General features: G+C 37.2%; 1 protein-coding gene across 2 annotated transcripts in view; it reads right to left on the bottom strand.

Annotated features, from left to right (window-relative positions):
* Positions 1-7,669: 7,669 nt before the first annotated feature.
* Positions 7,670-20,414, bottom strand: part of LOC306846615 (receptor-type tyrosine-protein phosphatase F) — a 125,258-nt gene continuing 112,513 nt past the window's right edge. For both annotated transcript variants that reach the window (XM_079380097.1, XM_079380098.1), the window contains 9 exons: positions 19,213-19,332; positions 18,970-19,124; positions 18,358-18,643; positions 15,246-15,424; positions 11,207-11,333; positions 10,999-11,124; positions 10,472-10,626; positions 9,684-9,819; positions 7,670-9,313 (listed from right to left, as the gene is read on the bottom strand). In XM_079380097.1, the coding sequence (XP_079236223.1) occupies positions 9,245-9,313; positions 9,684-9,819; positions 10,472-10,626; positions 10,999-11,124; positions 11,207-11,333; positions 15,246-15,424; positions 18,358-18,643; positions 18,970-19,124; positions 19,213-19,332 (1,353 nt within the window). In that variant the 3' untranslated portion in view covers positions 7,670-9,244. The remainder of the gene's footprint in view (positions 9,314-9,683; positions 9,820-10,471; positions 10,627-10,998; positions 11,125-11,206; positions 11,334-15,245; positions 15,425-18,357; positions 18,644-18,969; positions 19,125-19,212; positions 19,333-20,414) is intronic.

Here is a 20,414-nt window from a genome sequence, read left to right as displayed (position 1 = left end):
CTCTCTCTCTCTCTCTCTCTCTCTCTCTCTCTCTCTCTCTCTCTCTTGGTCATGAGAATTTAAAAAGGGGGAGAGTGTAACCCTAGGCTCCTATCTGATTGGCTGTAAAAAAGTATGGACCCACCACCAATACTGAAAGGAGGATTCTGTTTGGTTGGTTAATTGTCATCAAAAGTGAACAGATAAATCAGCGGAGGAGGAGCGCTGTCACAGAGAGAGACTGTCCAAATTTCCTCGGAAAAATCTTGGTACATTTACTGTTTTGTTTCTGTTTTGAGTGTTTTTTTTTTTTTCGTGAATGTTTTGTTTCAGTTTTGGGTCCCACTTTATATTTGGTGGCCTTAACTACTATGTACTTACATTTAAATTAATAATTTGGTACAATACACTTATTGTGTACATATATGTTTTTACATTGTACTTATATTTTTAAAAAGCTAAGCTTTCTGAAAAAGTAGTTTACTGCATTGTAAAAACTAGCTATTTTGAAGCTACGTAAAGGGACAATTTTTAATATTCATAGTTATTTCACCCATACATAGTTATTTGCCAGTGTATACGTATTATGCATTTGTTAAGAAATTAGGGGAGAAAACATAAATGGGAGATCATGTCTTTGTAGTCCATTGTTAGATGTAAGTTCTTAAGGATTGGAATAATAATGATTTAGAAAGACAATGCACAGGGAGTGCTGCTGCTATAATAAGGAATGTAAATATGATTGAAAGATAAGCTGCTTATTCTTCTTTCGGTGTTGTTGTGAGTATTTCAGCAAATACTTTGTTTTGCATTCAGTTTAACAGCATTTAGTTATTAAATGCATGTCCAAAAAAGTGTATCCACACATTGCTCCCTGCACTACAGAGTTGTTCACAGTCATAAGCTGCACAATCAGTGTTATCTGAAAGCTCTTCTTCATTTCTTTAAAACGATAGCATATATTCCAGGATTGTTCTTAGTGGTTTGTAGGCATGATTTTTTTTTCCCCTTTCACTCTTTTTGTTGACTGTATAGAGTTGTTGTCTTATAAAGTCGTGAGTTGGAGAAGTCGTGGCCTAATGGTTAGAGAGTCAGACTCGTAATCCAAAGGTTGCGAGTTTGAGTCTTGGGCCGGCAGGAATTGTAGGTGGGGGGAGTGAATGTACAGTGCTCTCTCCACCCTCAATACCACAAACTGAGGTGCCCTTGTGCAAGGCGCCGAACCCCCACTGCCCACTGCTCCGGGTGTGTGTTCACGGTGTGTGTGCACTTTGGATGAGTAAATGCAGAGCACGAATTAAGTCACGTCACTTTCACTTTTCATTTTCATAAAGTATCACCAGACTGTTTACCCTGCCAAAAGGTGTGCTTGAGTAAACCGGCTGAAAGATTCAATCTTGAACCAATTTGGATCGTTCTGCTTACCGTTTGAAAAATTAACTGTAAAGAACTGAATCATTTTTCATATTCTAAGCATAGACACAGTGTTTTGTCTTAAATTTGATCTTATGATCATATCTCGAATATGCATACGTGCAATTCATAGAATGATCAGCTTATATTTTAAAAATCCTGCAATACTCCAACAATAAAAAGTGTGTACGTCTGCTCAGACCCTGGCGTGACGCTAAGCACTGACGGTTTTTTTTTCACGTCAAAGACCATTTTTAAGTGTACGCACACTCTAAGATCAAATCTGAGCGTATGCATGCTTTATAAATGAGGCCCCAGGATTGGGAAACACTGCAATTAGCAAATGCATTCAGTTCAAAATGGTGCTAATGTACTGAAAACCTGGTCAAGTGATTCACATCCAGATTTCAGTAAATTTCACCCAACCACTACATGAGTATATGATACAAAATCTATCTTGGACAAAGCAAACCAGTGTTACATTAGTAAAGTTTTTATGGGTGACGATTTTAATCAGGATAAAGTTGATTACAGTGACATAAAGGAGTTGTACATTTGGCATGTGCCAGTGGGTTATTATTGATGTGCAACCAAACCATGTTTTATAATGGTTGCTGGCTCAAGAAGCGAATATGTGAGAGTTTAGTGATTCAGAATGGATCAATATAGCAGCATATGCACTATGTGGTCTTTACTATGTGGTTTAGTGGTCTTTTGGTGTCTCCCTGTGGCCATGTTTGGTGTCGCAGCTTCACTTGCACTTATTTATATTAAAAAATGCTTTAATTTTTTTTTTTTTACCTTTCTTGGTTTTTGGTGTTGCACTATGAACATACAAGTGTTTTTTTTGTACTGTTGAAAAATTATTGGAGTGCGAGGAGGCATCATGGTTTATATTGCATCAAAAATTAAGTCCAAATTATTATGGACTCAGTGAATGCCAGAATGGATAATGTTTCCAAAGAATTACAAGAGCTAAAAGTAAGTTTACAATATACACAGAAGGACGTAGATGAACTTAAAGTCACTCAAGCTAAACAGTCTGAGCATGGAAAAATTATAGAAACTGATATAGTGAAACTGTGTGAGAGTCTGCAAGTTATGATTGACAAACAAGAATATCTCGAAGGTCAATCAAGGAGAAATAATATTGTGATTGATGGAGTTCCTGAATCCACTGGTGAATCCTGGGCAGACTCTGAAGAAAAAGTGAAGGACATTTTCAGGCAAAAACTACAACTACAGAGAGACATGGAGATAGAGCGTGCACACCGAATAGGAAAACCTGAAGCTGCTAGAAATAGACCAAGATCTATTGTTGTCAAATTTCTGAACTTCAAGGACAAAGTTGCGGTTATGCAAAGAACAAAGAACCTCAAGAGCACAAAATGTTTTATTAATGAGGATTACACTGATGCTGTGCGGTTAAAAAGAAAGGAATTGATGCCAAAGCTGAAAGAAGCACGTGACAAAGGAGACATTGCCTACCTCAGATACGACAAACTCATCATCCATTCCCGCACTAGCACTCCTGAGTAATCTCTGCGCAACTCTGAAGGTATGACAGCACATAAAACTCATGTACTCATTACCAAGAAAAGGCTTAAGACTAGCACATATTAATATAAACAGTCTCAGGAATAAAATCAATGAAGTTTCTGAACTGCTAAATGAGTATAAAATACACATTCTTGCTATCTCTGAGACTCACCTGGACCCTTCCTTTGATGACACAGAACTATTTATTGAAGGTTACAACATATACAGAAATGGTTTTGGTGGTGGAGTAGCTTTTTATATTCAAAATCACTTGCCAGTAAAAATAAGAACTGATTTAATGAGTTTTAACATCGAAATATTATGGTTGCAAGTGCATCTACCTCACCGAAAGTCGATACTTTTGTGCTGCTGTTACCGGTCACCAAGTGCCAACTGTGAATATCTTGACACTATCTGTAAAATGCTGGATATAAATACTAATGTAAGTCAGGACATATATTTTATGGGTGACTTAAACATTGACTGGTTCTCTAAAGACTGCCACTTGAAAAAGAAATTAACTACTGCAAATGCATGTGGACTTACTCAACTTATAAATAAGCCTACAAGAACATGTTTTAAGAGCGACGGCTCCAGAACATCTACCTGTATAGATCATATTTTCACAAACCGCCCTGAACTGTGTAAAAAGGTACTGTCTATTCCTACTGGTAGCAGTGATCATAATCTGATCATTTCTGTGTTAATAACCAAGCTGAGTGGATCTGGAACCGTAGTCTTATTTAAAAGATCTTATAAATTGTTTAAAAATGATAAGTTTATTGAAGATGTTCAAGCTATATGTTGGTCTGATGTGATGGCAGCTAGTAATCCAGAAATTGCTCTCTTTAAATTTAACAATTTATTCTTGCCATTGATTGAGAAACATGCGCCTTTAAAGAAGTTTACTGTCAGGAACAACATCACACCTTGGTTGGATGATGAACTGAAAAATTCTATGAAAATAAGAGATCAAATGAAAAGAATAGCAGTTACTACAGGAAATAAATGTGATTGGGACCTATATCGTAAAATGAGAAACTCTGTTACTAAATTTAACAAAAAGAAGAAGAAAATCTATTTTGACAATCATGTTAAAAACATAGGTAATGATAGTAGGAAGTTATGGAATGTTTTAAATCAACTGACTGGTAAGAAAAAATAAAATAATTCCATCTTTTCTGGAAACAGGGGATAAATTTATAACTAAGTCAATAGATATTGCAAATTATTTTAATGATTATTTTATAAGTAAATTAGAAAATTCAAGGTTTAAATTAGAAAGTGTAAATATAGATCAAGTAAAGAATCTTTTAAAATCCTGTAAAAACAAACCACCGGGTGTTGACGGTCTTGACAGCAGGCTTCTTAAACTAGCTGCTGACTCTATTGCCCCTGTTCTAACCCACATTATCAACCTCAGTTTTATCTGCTGTACCTGCCCATATGCATGGAAGCAGGCTAAAATAGTTCTTCTACCCAAAGATAAAAAACTGCCTTTCTCTGGTCCAAACAGTCGCCCGATAAGTATATTACCTGTATTGTCTAAAATAATGGAATCTATAGTATATGATCAAATTAACAATTATTTTTATACAAATGATTTATTAACAGATTTTCAGCATGCATATAGAAAAAGGCACTCCACTGCCACTGCACTGACTCACATGTCTGATGATTGGCTTAGAGGGATTGAAAATAGAAATATTGTAGGTGCTGTATTTTTAGATTTTTCTGCTGCCTTTGGCATCATAGATCACGAACTGTTATTAACAAAATTATCTTGTTATGGTTTTGAGCAGTCAGCAATCACATGGATGTACAGTTATCTGTCAAATAGAACACAGACAGTGTTTTTTAATGGCAGTTTTTCAGGTATCAGAAATATCACATGTGGAGTACCCCAAGGCAGTTGTCTGGGTCCATTATTATTTAATATTTTTACTAATGATTTACCGTACATTTTACATAAGGCTAATATTGTCATGTATGCTGACGATTCAACTATATATATATCAGCAAGTACACAAATGGAACTAGAAACTGTTTTAAATATAGAATTACAAGATGTAGTAGATTGGATCAAATTAAATAAATTGGCACTAAACGCAGTAAAAACTAACTGTATGATTATAGGTTCTAATTATAACATTAATCAAAATCCTGTAATTAATATTAAAATTAATAACGCAACCATTAAACAAGTGCACGAGACCAAACTGCTGGGTGTAATAGTAGACTCTAGATTATCATGGAAAAAATATATTAATAATATAATTGCAAAAATGGGAAGAGGTATATCTATTATGAGAAGACATGCACATTTTGTAACTTCAAATATTATGAATTATGCGATGAAAGTACTAATATTGACATACCTCGACTATTGCCCAGCAGTTTGGTCAAACGCCACTGGTGAATATGAATAAATGACAACTTATACAGAATAGAGCTGCTCGTGTAGCACTTAGGTGCAGCTATAGGAGAAATATTATACTAATGCACAAAGATCTTAACTGGTTGCTGGTCAAAGATAGACTGTTGTATTCACTATTAATTTTCATAAGAAACATTTCCATTTCAAAACTGCCTTTTGTTTTGTTCAAGCATCTTTTTTTCAGTGTAGACAATCATCAGTATAGTACCAGACATGCAACTAATGGCAACTTTACCTTACCCATAGCAAGAACAAATGCCGTAAAGAACACTGTTATGTTTAGAGGTATGAAGGAATGGAATAAACTGCCAAAGCATATCATACTTACTAATAATGTCAATAAATTTAAATTATATGTAGAACAGCATTTATCAAAATAACACATTTGACTGTTTATATATGTGTGTGAATATGTGTGTACATGCACATGTGTGGGTATATTTATATGCGTGTGTATGAATACGTTTTCGTATGTGTATTTTCATGCTCGTATGAGGGTACATATGTACGTTGATATGTGTATATACATGTGTGTACGTAGGTGTATGCATATGTGTGTATGTATTGTTTATATGTATGGATGTGTATATGTGTGTGTGTGTGTGTGGATATATGTATGTGTGTATGTGTTAGTATATTTGTTTCAAGTATGCATGTTAATATTATATAATGACAGGGTTACATCCCCTTGGTTTGTTTTTATTTGCTTTACTTATTATTGCATTTATTTTTATCTTTTTCATTTATTTTTTTTTGTATTTTTAATGATTTTTTTTTTTGTTTATGTATATATTTTTCTAGGACCCCAGGAAGAATAGCTGCAGCACGGCTGTAGCTAATGGGGATCCTTTCAATAAAACAATAAAACAATAAACACTGTCTTTGAAAACCCTTGAAATAGATCAAGAAATAGTTATGTCAATAATAGGTGAGAAAACATAGAAAAAACTATTGACTATGACAGTGTCGCATGGATCAATGACAACCTAAGATATGCTGTTCACCTTAAAGTGTCTATGAGTGAATTATTTCACATAACTCTCAAAACATATGCAATGCTGTGTTAGACAAAGGCGAGGTGAGGCACATCCACATACAGATATGGTTCATTAACTAAATAGAGTAAAACAAACAATTATACACATGGAAACACAGAGCTGGAGCAAACAAGGGAACCAAGGCAGGAGCATCTACAGAGAGACACGCTTGAGGCCCATAGACCCCCAAAAAATTGTTTAAGGTAAGGGTCATCCTCAATCATCCCCACAGTGAGAGGGATCCACTTAATAGAAGTTCAATGAGTGACTCCCAAGGACCATCACAGATTAGAGTGTCTAACATTATCATCGAGTCCATAACAGTAGAAATCAAATAAGGGTGAAGTCTAAGAAGTCTGTAAGATATGCAATGTCCAAAAAAATGGTCCTTGAGGGTACGCTTGCCTTTATGGAGCCAAATGAGATGGGCTGATGGATCCATGTTCTTTGGTCAGTCTTTCTGTAATGCTGGGCTTGATAAAGCCAAGATGAGGTGGATCCATGTGCAGATACACCACATGTTATTAACTAAAAGTAAAACAAACCCAAAATTCTATCAAAATCATCAAAACAATACAAAACCGGGTCACACTTTATATTAGGTGGCCTTAACTACTATGTACTTACATAAAAAATAAGTACAGTGTACTTATTGTGTTCATACTGTATTGCAAAACACTATTGCTGCTATTGAGGTGGGATACGGGTAAGATTAGGGACAGGTTTGGTGGTATGGGTAGGTTTAAAGGTGGGTTAAGGTGTAAGGGATGGGTCAACAGTGTAATTATAAATGTACAGAAATTAATTACTGATGTAATTACATATAGGTATTTTTAAAGCAGCTTCCCCAACACTGCTCATTTACCTCATTAATGAACACATTCACTTTCACATTCACAGTATATAAATTAATATACTAGCCTAACCTTACTGTAAAGTGTTACTAAATATCCATGACTGACTGTGTGAAGTCACATCTCTTAATTCACAGAGAATCTAGAAGATTGTGGTTTTGAATTGACTTATTATTTGCTTTTCACAAAATGTTGTATGACAGAAATCTAAAGAACACATTGTTCCCTGCTGGATAACTGAGATCTTAAGGGAGTGTTATTCGAGTGCTTTATGAAAGCATTGGGTTGATTGATGAAGTCAGCGAACATCTAACAAACAACACACTGAGGATAGTCCAGAAACACACACAGAGACAATATTTTGTACAAAAACCAATTACTGAACTTTATTACATCGAGTTTTTTTCCTGCAACATTTTTTATTCCAGTTTTCTTATTAACAGATAGAAAACAGACTGTGTATACAACAGATTGAACCTCTACAGCACTAATCATTCACAAGGTAAAAATGAATTTGCCAACATACTCCGAACGTATGGCCAGGTCTCCCTTTAACATGCCGGTTGTAATCAAGCAGGCATGAAATGACGTCCTGTAGGAATCGTTTTTTAATTTGACTTGTGCTGCCTCACCCCTCCAGAGGAGACCGCCAAATACCTGGGGTGCGTAGATAATACAGTAGATATAACTTTTGTACCATGAATAGATTCACACACAGCAGTCTCTCGTGTAATTTTCTCTATGTTTGTATATCAAGAAGAGTCCAGGATATAACGTTTTGAGAGAATTATGGACAATAGAGCAGAAGCTGTTTATATACTGTATCTATAATAGTATTTATATTTATTCATAATTATAAATTTATGTATATATATTTCTGTATAAAAAGAAGAGCTGGATTAAACAGAGCTGACTCTCCCTTGGGGGAGTGGTTTATACTGTACAGGTGCCAATGGCGATTGGTCTCATTTCAATATCAGGTCTTCAAATGTTACAGAGAAGCGGGATTCAAGGGGCACTTTTCGTTAGGATTGCGTTCAGTTCCCGGTAACGTCCCTGACGATGAACGCGCTCCCATCAGAAGGTGTTATTCGTGTATTCCTCACAAATCGCATTTAACCCCTACTGAGTTCTGTACAGTGCCGATTTTATTGATTAGTTGATTTGTTTTCCCTTACAAAAAGCTTTTCTTAGTTTAGTACCACTAACCCAAATGCATACGTCTCGCAGTTGGAGATTTTTCTTTTATCATTGAGACAGAGACAGAACATTAAAGGCTTCTCCAAAAGTGAACCCGCTCATTTTAGCCCAATAAGACCAATTCTACATAACGAAGAAAAAACAAAAAAAACAGGAAAATCATGTTACAAAGTCAAACCATCAGCAGCTTAGAGAACAGCGGTTCTCTGGTATTAGTATCAGGAACATGTTAAAAATACATGTTCTTGTGCTAAAATAACCTATTATGAAGAAAATAAAAATAAAACGGTACCAATTAAGGAAAAGGTAGACCCACGGAAAAGGCCATTAAGACAAAATATGTTAAAAGATGAAAAAAAAACACAAAAATTCTAAATAAGAATAATAACAATATTTTCATACTGATTTTTAAAAAAATAATAACAAACGATAACCATGATTTTTGTCTTTCAAAAAAAGAGCCAAACAGGAAGGGAAAAAAAGAGAAAAGAATTAGTGCTACCAGTAGCCTTCGACTGTAGTGTGGGTTGGCGTACGCTAAAGAGAAACTAGAATATAGTTTTTATAGATGGTGCTTCTTGATAGAGAGTTGTCTATAATTCTTAAAGCAATCTCTTGGTGCCAGTCAATAACAGACTGCTGTGATTGGTTAACCAGCCACTGGATAGCCTGCCCTTCCCACCCCCTAGATCTCTGTACAGGATGGGGATGGGGAACGGTGGCTCAGAAGGAACACTTGGAGCACTCCTGAAGAGTTGTACCAGAGGGCTGTGGTCCAGGAGTGGTTACGTTGCATAGTGATCAAAGCTCCCCAGGTACTCCAAAGCGGCTCTGTAGCACAGCTGGTACTGGTCCTGCAGGGGAAAACAAGCGTGTGTCAGCGGGAGAAACAATCGCCTCCTTAGCTAATAACACAGAGTTGCTGACAAAGAGCTCATGCTCCATATCAACTGCTGCTAAAGCTGCTGTAAATGACTTTTTGGGACACCATGCATGAAAGGTCCCTGAAGACACCACTGAAATAGGTGAAAGGTGTCCTGAGAAATAACACTTTTTTTTGTTTCTGTTCCCCAACGGCTCTACAAACAACAATCAGAAAACGTGGAAGCTGTTGGATAACTACTAATTAGTAATCAGTAATTCTAAGTCTTCTAAGTCTAAATCAGCAGCTTTAACCGCATATTGAACAAGTGGTATTGCAATTTATGGACAGTAGGACAGTACCTCTGTCTGCACCATGGCAGGCCTTTGTGTGCGCAGAGTCTTAACCGTCTGGAACAGATCGACCACACCCTCATATCTCATCCTCTCCAGGACAATACTGAGAGTGATGAAAACACCAGTTCTTCCCACTCCAGCACTGAAAAACAACAGCATCAGTTATCTTAACACCTGTTACACAAGGGTGAAGGTGTCTGTGTGACACGTAATACTGCAAGGCTTGAGTGTAATGCACTAAATCTGGGTGTCTGGAGTTTGTGAGGCTGTGATAGAAATGAAATGAAATTAAATTAAATCTAGTTGAAAAAATAAACTGTGCAAACTTTATTTACTAAACATTAAAATATGAACAATTCTACAACTTAAAAATATGTACATTTAATACATTTGAAAAAAATAATAATAGAAATGAATAACTACGCATTGACAATTTGTTTTATATAATTTTTTTTTTAAAATTCGTAAAATTGTTTATTAAAAGTTTCTACAGATTATTAAATTACAATAACTCATACAATTAAAAAAAGTGTGCATTTATTATTAAAAAAAAAATACATATTTTAAATAAGAAAGAATGAAATGTATCCATCCACTTTTAATATGTAAAATGTTTATGGTAAGTAGCGGTGTAATAAGTGGGATAATGTGCAGTCATTTGGTCATTATTACAAAATAAACCTTCAATAAACCTTCAGGATGATCATTTGCTGATCAGCTGACTGTATATTATCCATTCACATATTTTGCTGTCCACATTTACATCCAGATTTTTAGATCTCAGATCAGCATACCTGCAGTGCACAGTGATTGGTCCATCCTGCCCAAACTGCTCCTTGGTTTTATGAACTTGGCCAATGAAATCAATGAATCCTTCGCCAGTTTTTGGCACTCCTTGCTCTGGCCAATCAGTGAACTGGAACTGACGAATGGTTCTAGATTGACCGTCCTAAAGAGAATAAAGAATTAACGGATTATTAGGCTGCTGGTTTCACTCTCACATATGCACACAACAGCTGGATGCCTCCGCAGCAGGGAGCCTCTGTCCATACGCTCACTGTATGACCGTGTGTGTACGCCATTTAGCTACAAGCTTATTCATAACCTTGGTACTATTTATAGCTGCCAGAAAGCTCTGAAGTCCAAAGCAAGCTGCAGGATGTGATAGTGCCGTGTTGGTGTGAAACATCCGCTGCCAGCAACACATTGCTCACACAACCCAGCGGTGCTCTCAAGTACCATCCTGAGTGACATTTATATGAAAAAACAAACACAAATAACCCTCCTCTGGCAGATTCCTGCAGGTGATCGATGCACGTACCCTGGCATCTGTGACTTTAAACTCTCGCAGGATGTACTGGGGCATGTTGTATTCAGCCATGGGATCCACCACGAAGTACTGATAGCGGGCCGAGCGCTCAGCTGGCCAGTACTGATGACACTTCTCCTGCAGGATGTGGAAAAGTATGAGTAAATCTCCAGGATTTAAAACACCAGGATGTGAGTTAAAGGGAGGAAGGTGCTCTTACCCGTCCCATCTCTCTAAGTTTGGTCAGCATCACTACAATAGTGGAATTGTGCTCCCATAACATTCTCCAGAAGTCCTCAGTGGTCTCAGCTAGAGGGCCCTGAGTGGCAATATAGGCCTTCTGCTGTCTGTGGACACACAGAAACCTCTTTTGAGACCTTGATACAAAACAGGCAAATATACCCAGAACAATCACATGACCATGACAATGGCTAGAAAACAGCTGCGCCTTAATAGTAAGAAAAACGAATTGGTTGGTAGCAAGGTTATTTTCGTAAACGAAAACTGAAACTAAGACTAAAACTACTGGTCAAGTAACATTTTCGTAAACTGAAATAAAATTAAAATTTCGAAATAAATGAAAAACTAAAACTAAACGAAACTAACAACAGTAACTGAAAAACTAACCAAAATAAAAATAATAATTAGCAAAAATAAAAAATCGTGTTCGTGATTTAATAAGCTCTCGTTCTGTCAGAAAATCGGACCTGTGGTTGTTTAGGGAAATAGAGCGCTTCATGCACGTGAGCTGCGTCCTAAGCGCCTATTCACAGAGAATGCGTTTTTGCACTTAAAAAAAAAACACACACGGGCTATGAATGAAACTATAAAATCTGACATGGGAAATAATAATAATGCACACCTTACAGCGCACGAACGTTTAAAAGCTGGGGAACGTGCGAGAACAACATGAGAGTGAGTTAATGGACACAGAATTAACATTTTTGGATGAGCTGACTTTAGTGAATAGTCATTTTGTCACGCTTTGCGATTAGTATGGTAACATCCGCCTCGAGTCCATGACACGAACAGCGCCTTGACTGTATAAAACTCATCCAAAATGAGAGAAAGCGAAAGCCGCGCTGTGTTTTTGTGTAAAAGAGGCTTTAGAACTTGAATTGATTGCGTTGCTCATCTGAAGCGCGTGCGCGCTGGAGCAGCTCGTCGAAGTAAAGTGCAAACATAATTTAAATCACCATATCACACATTTATTTTTGAGTAGTATGAGGTTTCAAAGCATTTTAGATTGTTTCTTCTTATTGTGTACGTTCATAGAGGGAGAGACGGTACATGCACATAATTGCTCTTTTGTGGGTTTTGATTGCTTCTATTGTCCTCATTTGTAAGTCGCTTTGGATAATCTGCTATGACTAAATATATGACTAAATGTTAATATTTCAATTTTAGTTTCAGTTTTAACAATTTTGTAATATGCTTTTGTAATTTGTGTTCATTTTATATATATATATATATTTCTATTTGCTTTTACTTTTAAACTTATTTATTAAGTAATTATTTTTATTTACTTTTGTTTCTTTGCAAGTTTTAGTAATTATAGTAAATTTATTTATAAATTTAAACTTATTTTATTTCAGTTACTTGCCAAGGCAGTTATAAGACAACAATTTTCATTGAATACACACACACACACACACACACATATATATATATATATATATATATATATATATATATATATTATTACAGATTTTGTTTAATCTATTTTCTTGTTGAATATTGGTAAGTTCCCCTCTTAATAGCTGCAACTGACATTTATATATTACTAAGAATCTAAGCTTTTTTTCTTTATACTATGTCCATTTTCATATAATATGGCCTACTACCTCACATATCAATAAAGTTAGTATTGTAAAACATCACACCTCTGGGGAAAAAGTCCATGTGACAACTCAAAACAGTAAAAAATGGGGAGCAATCACCCTTTTTAGCCAATCAGAAATGCTCTCTCTGCCTATCAATCATCTTCCACATTCAGGTTTGCTGATACATCTTTGGAGGACGGGGTTTTGTAGAGAGGGCGTTTTGTTGAAGGAATGGTGGAGGTCTAATTTAGCGGCTGGAAAAAGTTGCCAAACAATCACTTAAAAATGACAAGTCGATTATGAATCCATATATTATAATCTATAATCTATAAACCCATAGTTTGGTTGTCTTATTAACATGGCCACTGGGTGGCAGCAGTGTTCTTTGCTACAGCAGCTTGGGCAATCAGTGTGCACATGGCACACACATCACTGTCTCATACAAACAGTGCCACGGGTTAGCAACTAATGAAGGTGCTGCAGGCGAGGCAATAACATGGAACTGGGAGATTAAAGTCTGCTCAGGGCCTTGTTCCGACAAATAAAGAGACGGCAGAGAAGAAGAGGAGAGATGGGGAGAGACGAGCCAGAATGAAGAGCAAAGAAGAATGAGAGACCCAATCCCTCCCTTGACCACTCATTCCAGAACACACACACACACACACACACAAATATAGCGCCAAATTACCTCTATATTAATCATGCAGTTCTTCCTTGGAGGTTATTTTCCCCCAATCAAACAAAATGCAACACGAACACTAAAACGGTTATAAAGGCCGACACAAAAACAGCTCTAATGACGTATCCGCTCGGCTGGCGAAGCTCTTTGTAAACTAGTAAGAAGGTCAAGCGTGTTTCTGTGCTTATCGCATTAACGTGCTGTTTAAAAGCGGCTTAATTGCTGCTTTTTGACAAGACAACAAATCTCAGAGCGGACGGACCCAGAAGCTCAGCTAAAGAGGAAGACGTGACCGAAGAATCGCTTTTGAAGCTCATCTGGTTTTAGAAATAAGACGGGTGTCAATTACGCATTGGCACAGGTTGAGCTCCTCCAGAGTAGCTCTCATTAAGTTTTAATTCAAACGAGAGGGGCTGATGCACCAAGCCCCTAGACATGTTCTTCAGACTCTGACATTTCGTGCCCACGCTTCGTTTTACTGCAAACACGACTGGCCTTTTCTCTCTCGCTTTTCCTTCTCTGATTTTCTCAAGCGTTCACCCCATTGAGAGCGCCTCCTTTTGTAATTCAATAAACAGCTGTCAGACAGAGTAAGGCAACAAAATATGTGAAGGCTGAAAATGTGCAGACAGACTACACTGTGCTGCTCATTGTTTAGGGGGAATATTGCAGTGAAGAAAAAAGAGAGTTATGGATCATCTCATTTACCACATATGAGAATGAGTCTTGATGCCTGAAGAAGACAGAACAGGAGGAACGAGAAGTAGGCAAGAAATACACAATAGAGAGTATCTCAACGCTTACGCACGCTTTACCCTAAGTGTAAACAACGCTGATGATGCAGATTACATTCATGCGAAATGCTTTCCCCCGCCCCCAACATAAACAACGCTGATTACATAGATTACATTCTTGGGTACTCTCCAAAATGGCTGAAGACGTAATTCAAGGGAGAATAATTGTTGAATAAATTATGTTATTTTTGTTTTCTTTGCGCTCAAAAAGTATTGTTGAGCCACTGATGTCACATGGACTGTTTTACTATGTCCTTACTATGTTTCTTGACCTGGGAACATTACAGTTGCTGTTGCTGTCAGAGAGCTCTCAGATTCCATCAAAAATATCTTAATTTGTGTTCTGAAGATGAATGAAGACCTTACGGGTTTGGAACAACATGAGGGTGAGTAATTAATGGCAGAATTTTCATTTTTGCGTGAACTATCCCTTTAACTATTAGGAATGGCATATATTAGATAGTTGAAATCGAATCGAATTGTAGCAATGATCTGACCCTTGTCGATGCAAGTGACCTGAGCAAATATTGTTATTTGTTACTGTATTATCTCTCTCTTTCTCTATATATTAAAATAAAATATTTAAAAAATGTTATTAAAAATAATGCAAAATACATGGTTGTAAGAAAAAATTGAATGGTGCATGTTCTCAAATTAACTTGCACGTAAGTGTGAAAATTATTAAATTTTGGGCCCTGGATTTATTTTTGTACCAGGAAAGACAGAAGCAAGCAAGCTCTGATTCACAATTCATTGAAATGTGTTGGAGAGAGCCATTCATAATGCAACGCAACTGCGTGTGCAGTCAGTTTTTTTCTTTTTAGATCCACAACTGACAGAATCTTGAATGGCTCTAACAAATGTTTATAGCAGCTGCTTGAAAAAAAATATGCATCTAAACCTTGGGAATTAAAGCAAATATGCTCCTCCATGTTTTTGTAACAGTTTGGCACGGGCAGCTACCTGTATCCATCGATGCAGCTGGCATTGATGTAGTCAGACCCCTCCACTCCTCGGATTGGCTGCAGGCACACCCGTGTGGACTCAAAAGGCATGATATTGACGAGCCGGTTCTTGAATTTGTTGCAGGGCAGGTTGGCGCTGATGAATCGCGAGGTGTGGGCTTTGGAGTTGGCGAGTCTCTGTGGAAACAGTGTTGGGTTCAGAGGGCTTAAGCAAGCTGGCAGAAACATAGTGGAAAACGGTCTGAAACAGAATATTTTTTTAAATGAGGGGGTGTCCTATAGAACAAAACAACATTAAAAGCGTGTCTGTTGTGATTGTAAATTGAAGGTGAGATGTGCAGCAGTACAGAGGGGTGCGGGCGTAATGGTCTGACTGGGAAAGCGAGGGCGTGACTGGCAGCGGGGCAGAGAAAGCACAGATGGACATCAGCAGAGAGCGCATAGAGACCGTTGGCTCTACTACAAGCTTGGTCTGTACTGGGTACCCACTCCGGTCTTTGCACCAGATGCTGTTTCTACTTCTAGAATCCGCTCTGAGTTGAGGATCCTAGTTTTACCAACATTCACTTATGTCCCAACAGCACTATTAACAGATGGAACAGTAAAGAATTTTCAATAAAACATTTATTAGGTTTGAGGTCTAAGGGTTTGAGTCATTAGGTTTGTTTACATGTACCAATTTTTGTCAGTCTGAACAAATCCTGACTGTTCAATTTATAAGTACCCAAAGCTTTGGATTCTGATTCACATTTCATGTGCATTATATGATAGTTATATTACAGTGATTAAAATGAAAACCATAAAAAAAAAATAAAAAAAACATTTTCGTTACTTGAAATCAAATTGAAATAAAATGTTAATTATTTCAATTAAATTCTATTTCATATTTCAGCTAGTGGCCAAGGCAGCATTTCTCATTTTCTTTTAATTTATCAAAAATTACGAAACATTATGCAGACATAAAAAATACTACTAAAAATGACAAAACAACAAAATTCCTAAAACTTCAACTAAAATCAAAATGAAAACAAAATGTAAAATAAAAACGCATTTAAAGCATGAATAAATTATAGTTATAATAGTATAATAATAGTATATCAGTGATGCTAAAGTAATACTAATTATATGCATTCTAATCAAAATTTGAGCATGTGTGCAGTGCTATTTGCCACGTTCTGAAACGGAAAAGGCCACAATGATAATGTTACAAAAGCTACTGCTACTGAAGCTACCTGGTATTTTGTTGTTGTTGTTGTTTTCATTAAAGACAATGGGCCTCATTTAGGGCTGGGCGGTATATCGAGTTTGTACGATATATCGATATATTCTTTATAAGCGATACGGTATGAGGCCGTTTATATCGATATACAGTAGTTTGATACGAGTGCATCTGAAAAATATAGCGGAGGACACAGACTCAGCCACTGCGGAGAAAGTGCACAATACAATTTGTTCTAAACATGTGACGAGCTTTATATTAAGGGCTTTAAAAAAAAACGTTTCGTATAGTTTAAACGGCTCGCCCCATCAGATGCTCTGACAGATAGGCTGCATGAGCTGCTGCTGACAGGCGCTACTCACGCTGTTTGAAATGTGCTGTTTTCCTCAGCATAACTTACATTTCACAGGTATATACTCCGTCTCTAAATGTTAGAAAGTCATGGAAATATTTCCATTTTGCTGTCAGAAGTGCATGAGCTTTCTGCTTTGCGATTCTCCACTAAACTTCACAGACTTCATTGAACGAGCAACAAACAAACGGAGCTCAATGAAATAGGAGCACAATAATTCTGACAAAAATATACATTTTGCTGAAATATTTGTAGTTGGACAATAAATGTGACGTGTAGAATTTTAACCCTACAAATAAATGCATTTTTATGATAGCACTAACTGTTAAGTGACCGTAATGGGGTAATCAAAATACCTAACGCTATTTTCAATTTTAGTTAATTGATTTTAACTTCTGCTTTAAAAAGCATTTTTTCTTTAGATTGCAATGTTACAATGTTAGAATGAAATGTGATTTTAACCCTTTTTTGCACATTATATATAGGCTTACACATGGTAACATTCACTTTGTTTTCATAGCCTTTAATATTTATTGTTTTATTAGACAATATTGGGCAGTATGTGAAATTAAATATATATTAAATACAGATTTTTTAAAATACAAATACAAAAACGAAAATACCGAGATATATACCGTATATGGCAATTTGGCCAAAAAATACAGAGATATGAATTTTGGCCCATATCGCCCAGCCCTAGCCTCATTCATGAAACATTCGTAAATATAAGAGTCAATTCTGAGTAATTTGCGCGTAAAACAGATCTTCCCGAAAACTCTCCCCTGGATTCACAAACGCTTCGTAAACGTCCGATTTGATAGTTAAACGTGTATGTTAATGAATTCCAATCATTCGTAAATAAGGCGCTCGTGCACGCTCATTCAATTAGCATAATCCCTGCCTATGACTACAGCTACGCAAATTCCGTGCCCAGGAACGCAGTGGAACATTCTGGTCTACTTTCTCAAGTTTGGCTGCAGTATATTGCATAAATGCAAAAAAGACTAATAGGCCATATGGCTAACAATAAATATTCAATAACATGTGTCCACCAAAGCTTTTTTAGCCACCTGAAAAATGACAGGTGCTCTTCTGAAGACGGCCAGCTGCTGGCACTTGAAAACGCTTCACAGCCTTTTTCCCATAGACTTGTCGATTTGGTTGCTATGAAGTGGAATATCCACGGCAGTAACGTATTACTAGTATCTAATTTTGAAGGATATTACTGAATATAAAAATGCAGTAACCAGTAATATTAACTTCTCTATTGTTGATTGGTAGGTGTGGTATTTGTCCCGCCCCTCCTCCACTGATTGGACGGCTGGCTAAAAAGTGACACTGTCAAGCGCTGTGTTCTACCCAAAGCTAAACTGGAGGTAAACAGTGTATCAACTCTCAGCTACAAAAATAAATAAATAAATAAAACAGCAAACAAACTTGTAAAATATTATAATGACAGTGCATCAAAACCCAGTGTCATCAGTTTCTGCTCGTGTTTCAATGAATGAGGCCCAGTAACACAGTTTGATGTGCAGTCACCTTAAACTCCAGCTCCATGGCTGTGACGGTCTCTCCCGACGGTGGCTGGGTGAGCTTCTGGATGTGTGCGTAGAGGTTTCGGGCAGGGACCTCTGTGTTTCCACAGGTGGCAGCCTCCAGCAAGGCCTCATGGATGAAGATGTACTGGTCCTCTGTCTGCACCATGTAGTTCCTCTGGGCTCTCATGCATGTGACGTGGCCATAAATGTCTACCGTCTTCTCATGTTTCATCCGCTCCAGCATGGCGTCAATAACTATGAAGCAGCCCGTGCGGCCCACTCCAGCACTGAGATAGACAAACTGGTTACACTACAAACAAACTAGGTTCTAATACTAAGAGTGCCAATTGATAAGACTTTGAAATAAATAAAATCATATACTGAACAAATTAATTACATATATAAATATTTCTATTATATTCCATGGAAATGATTCCATCTAATATTCACTTTAAATAAATTTAAAAATGTTTTCACTTGACAGCCTTAAAACATTTGAAACCTAACCTTTTCTACCAATTCCACCAAGCAAACCTACAACTGTTCACTTTACATGAGAGTTTTATAAGTGAAAAGGTCAGCAGTAAATGAAAGACGGGGGACCGGCGCTAACCTGCAGTGAACTACCATGGGTCCAGCATCAGGAGGGTTGCAGGCTTTGACCCTGCGCAGGAAGGCTAGGATGGGGGTGGGGTATTCAGGCACTCCGTGGTCTGGCCAGGCCATGAACTGGAACTGCCTGACCTCGCGTTTCTCGCTAGAGCCATTCTGTTTGAGCAAAGTGGGAGAAAGGAGGTTAAAAGGCTGAAAATTTGGAAACTTACTATATGTGAGGAAAAGGCAAGCGACTTTTTACCTTGTAAAGGGCAAAGGTGCGCACACTGTAAGTTGCCAACTCAACAGCGTCAAGCATGGTCACTTGGATCATTCCGTAAGTCTCTGTGCCACGAATGGGCCAGTACTGGTCACACTTGACCTGTTTAAGAGGACAAGAATGAGAAACAGTCAAATGGTGCAGGAGTAAATGCTGAATGCTTGTCTGAAATTACAGACACTTAAATTTAAAATAAATATTAAAACACAACAGAAATATTAAACACAACTCTTAGCACAACATTGAAAATCAAAAATGTCAGAAATGTTTTTTTTTTTTTAAGCACCAAATCAGCATATTTGAATGATTTCTAACGGATCATGTGACACTGAAGACAGGAGGAATGGCGGCTAAAAATTATACTTTGTCAGCACAAAAATAAATTATTTTTAGTGTCCTTATTACCAGGGCTTATATTTATACAGCTTTACACAAACACACATAGTTCAAATTTGAATGGTGATTATTTTACTAATTTCATTATAGTATTGGAATTACGGAGTTATGGCTAAGGTGTGTGCCACCTGCACCCAATAATTCACAAGGACAAAGCTTATTTTTCAATTGAGGACAACCCCTATTAACAACAAAGTAGAATGCATCCAAATATCATTTAAAATTAGACAAGAGCAGTAGAGATTTCTCTAAATGGTTTGTTTTGTATAGCGTTCAATATACTCCAGGCAAACACAGACTACAAATGACGTTCATTTCTTCTTCATGGTAGGTCCTGTTAGCAGTGAAACTAGGCCAGTTGTTCTGTCTCTGCTGGAGGTTTTCATCACAGGGCTTGAGGACGCCCTTTACCTATGAAGCAATGTTCTATAGGTACACTGCCTTGCCTTGCCAAAACTCACTCATTTACCACGCTAGTTCTGCCAACACGTCTCTTTTTCTACAAGCCTTTAGCTCCCATCTGACCTCCCATCCATCAACAAAAACCTGAGTGCACGCATTCTCCAGGGGGAGGAATTACAGGTTATCTACTGTCAGATATGACATTTGAGCTGAACAGGAGACTAGTCGACAGACTCGCTCTCTCACCAACCCTAGGTGCCACTGGCCTGTTGCTGCACCCAGCACAACAGCACACTAAAAGCCCACATAGTGATTGGACTCATAGAGACGCAGGTCCCTTTAGTGCCAAGCACAGACGGATGGTTTTATAGCACAAAGAGAGTTGT

This window comes from Barbus barbus, assembly GCF_936440315.1.
Source record: "Barbus barbus genome assembly, chromosome: 26".
NCBI lineage: Eukaryota > Metazoa > Chordata > Actinopteri > Cypriniformes > Cyprinidae > Barbus > Barbus barbus.
Note: the sequence above shows the minus strand (reverse complement) of the source record. Positions and strands in the feature narration are given on the sequence as shown.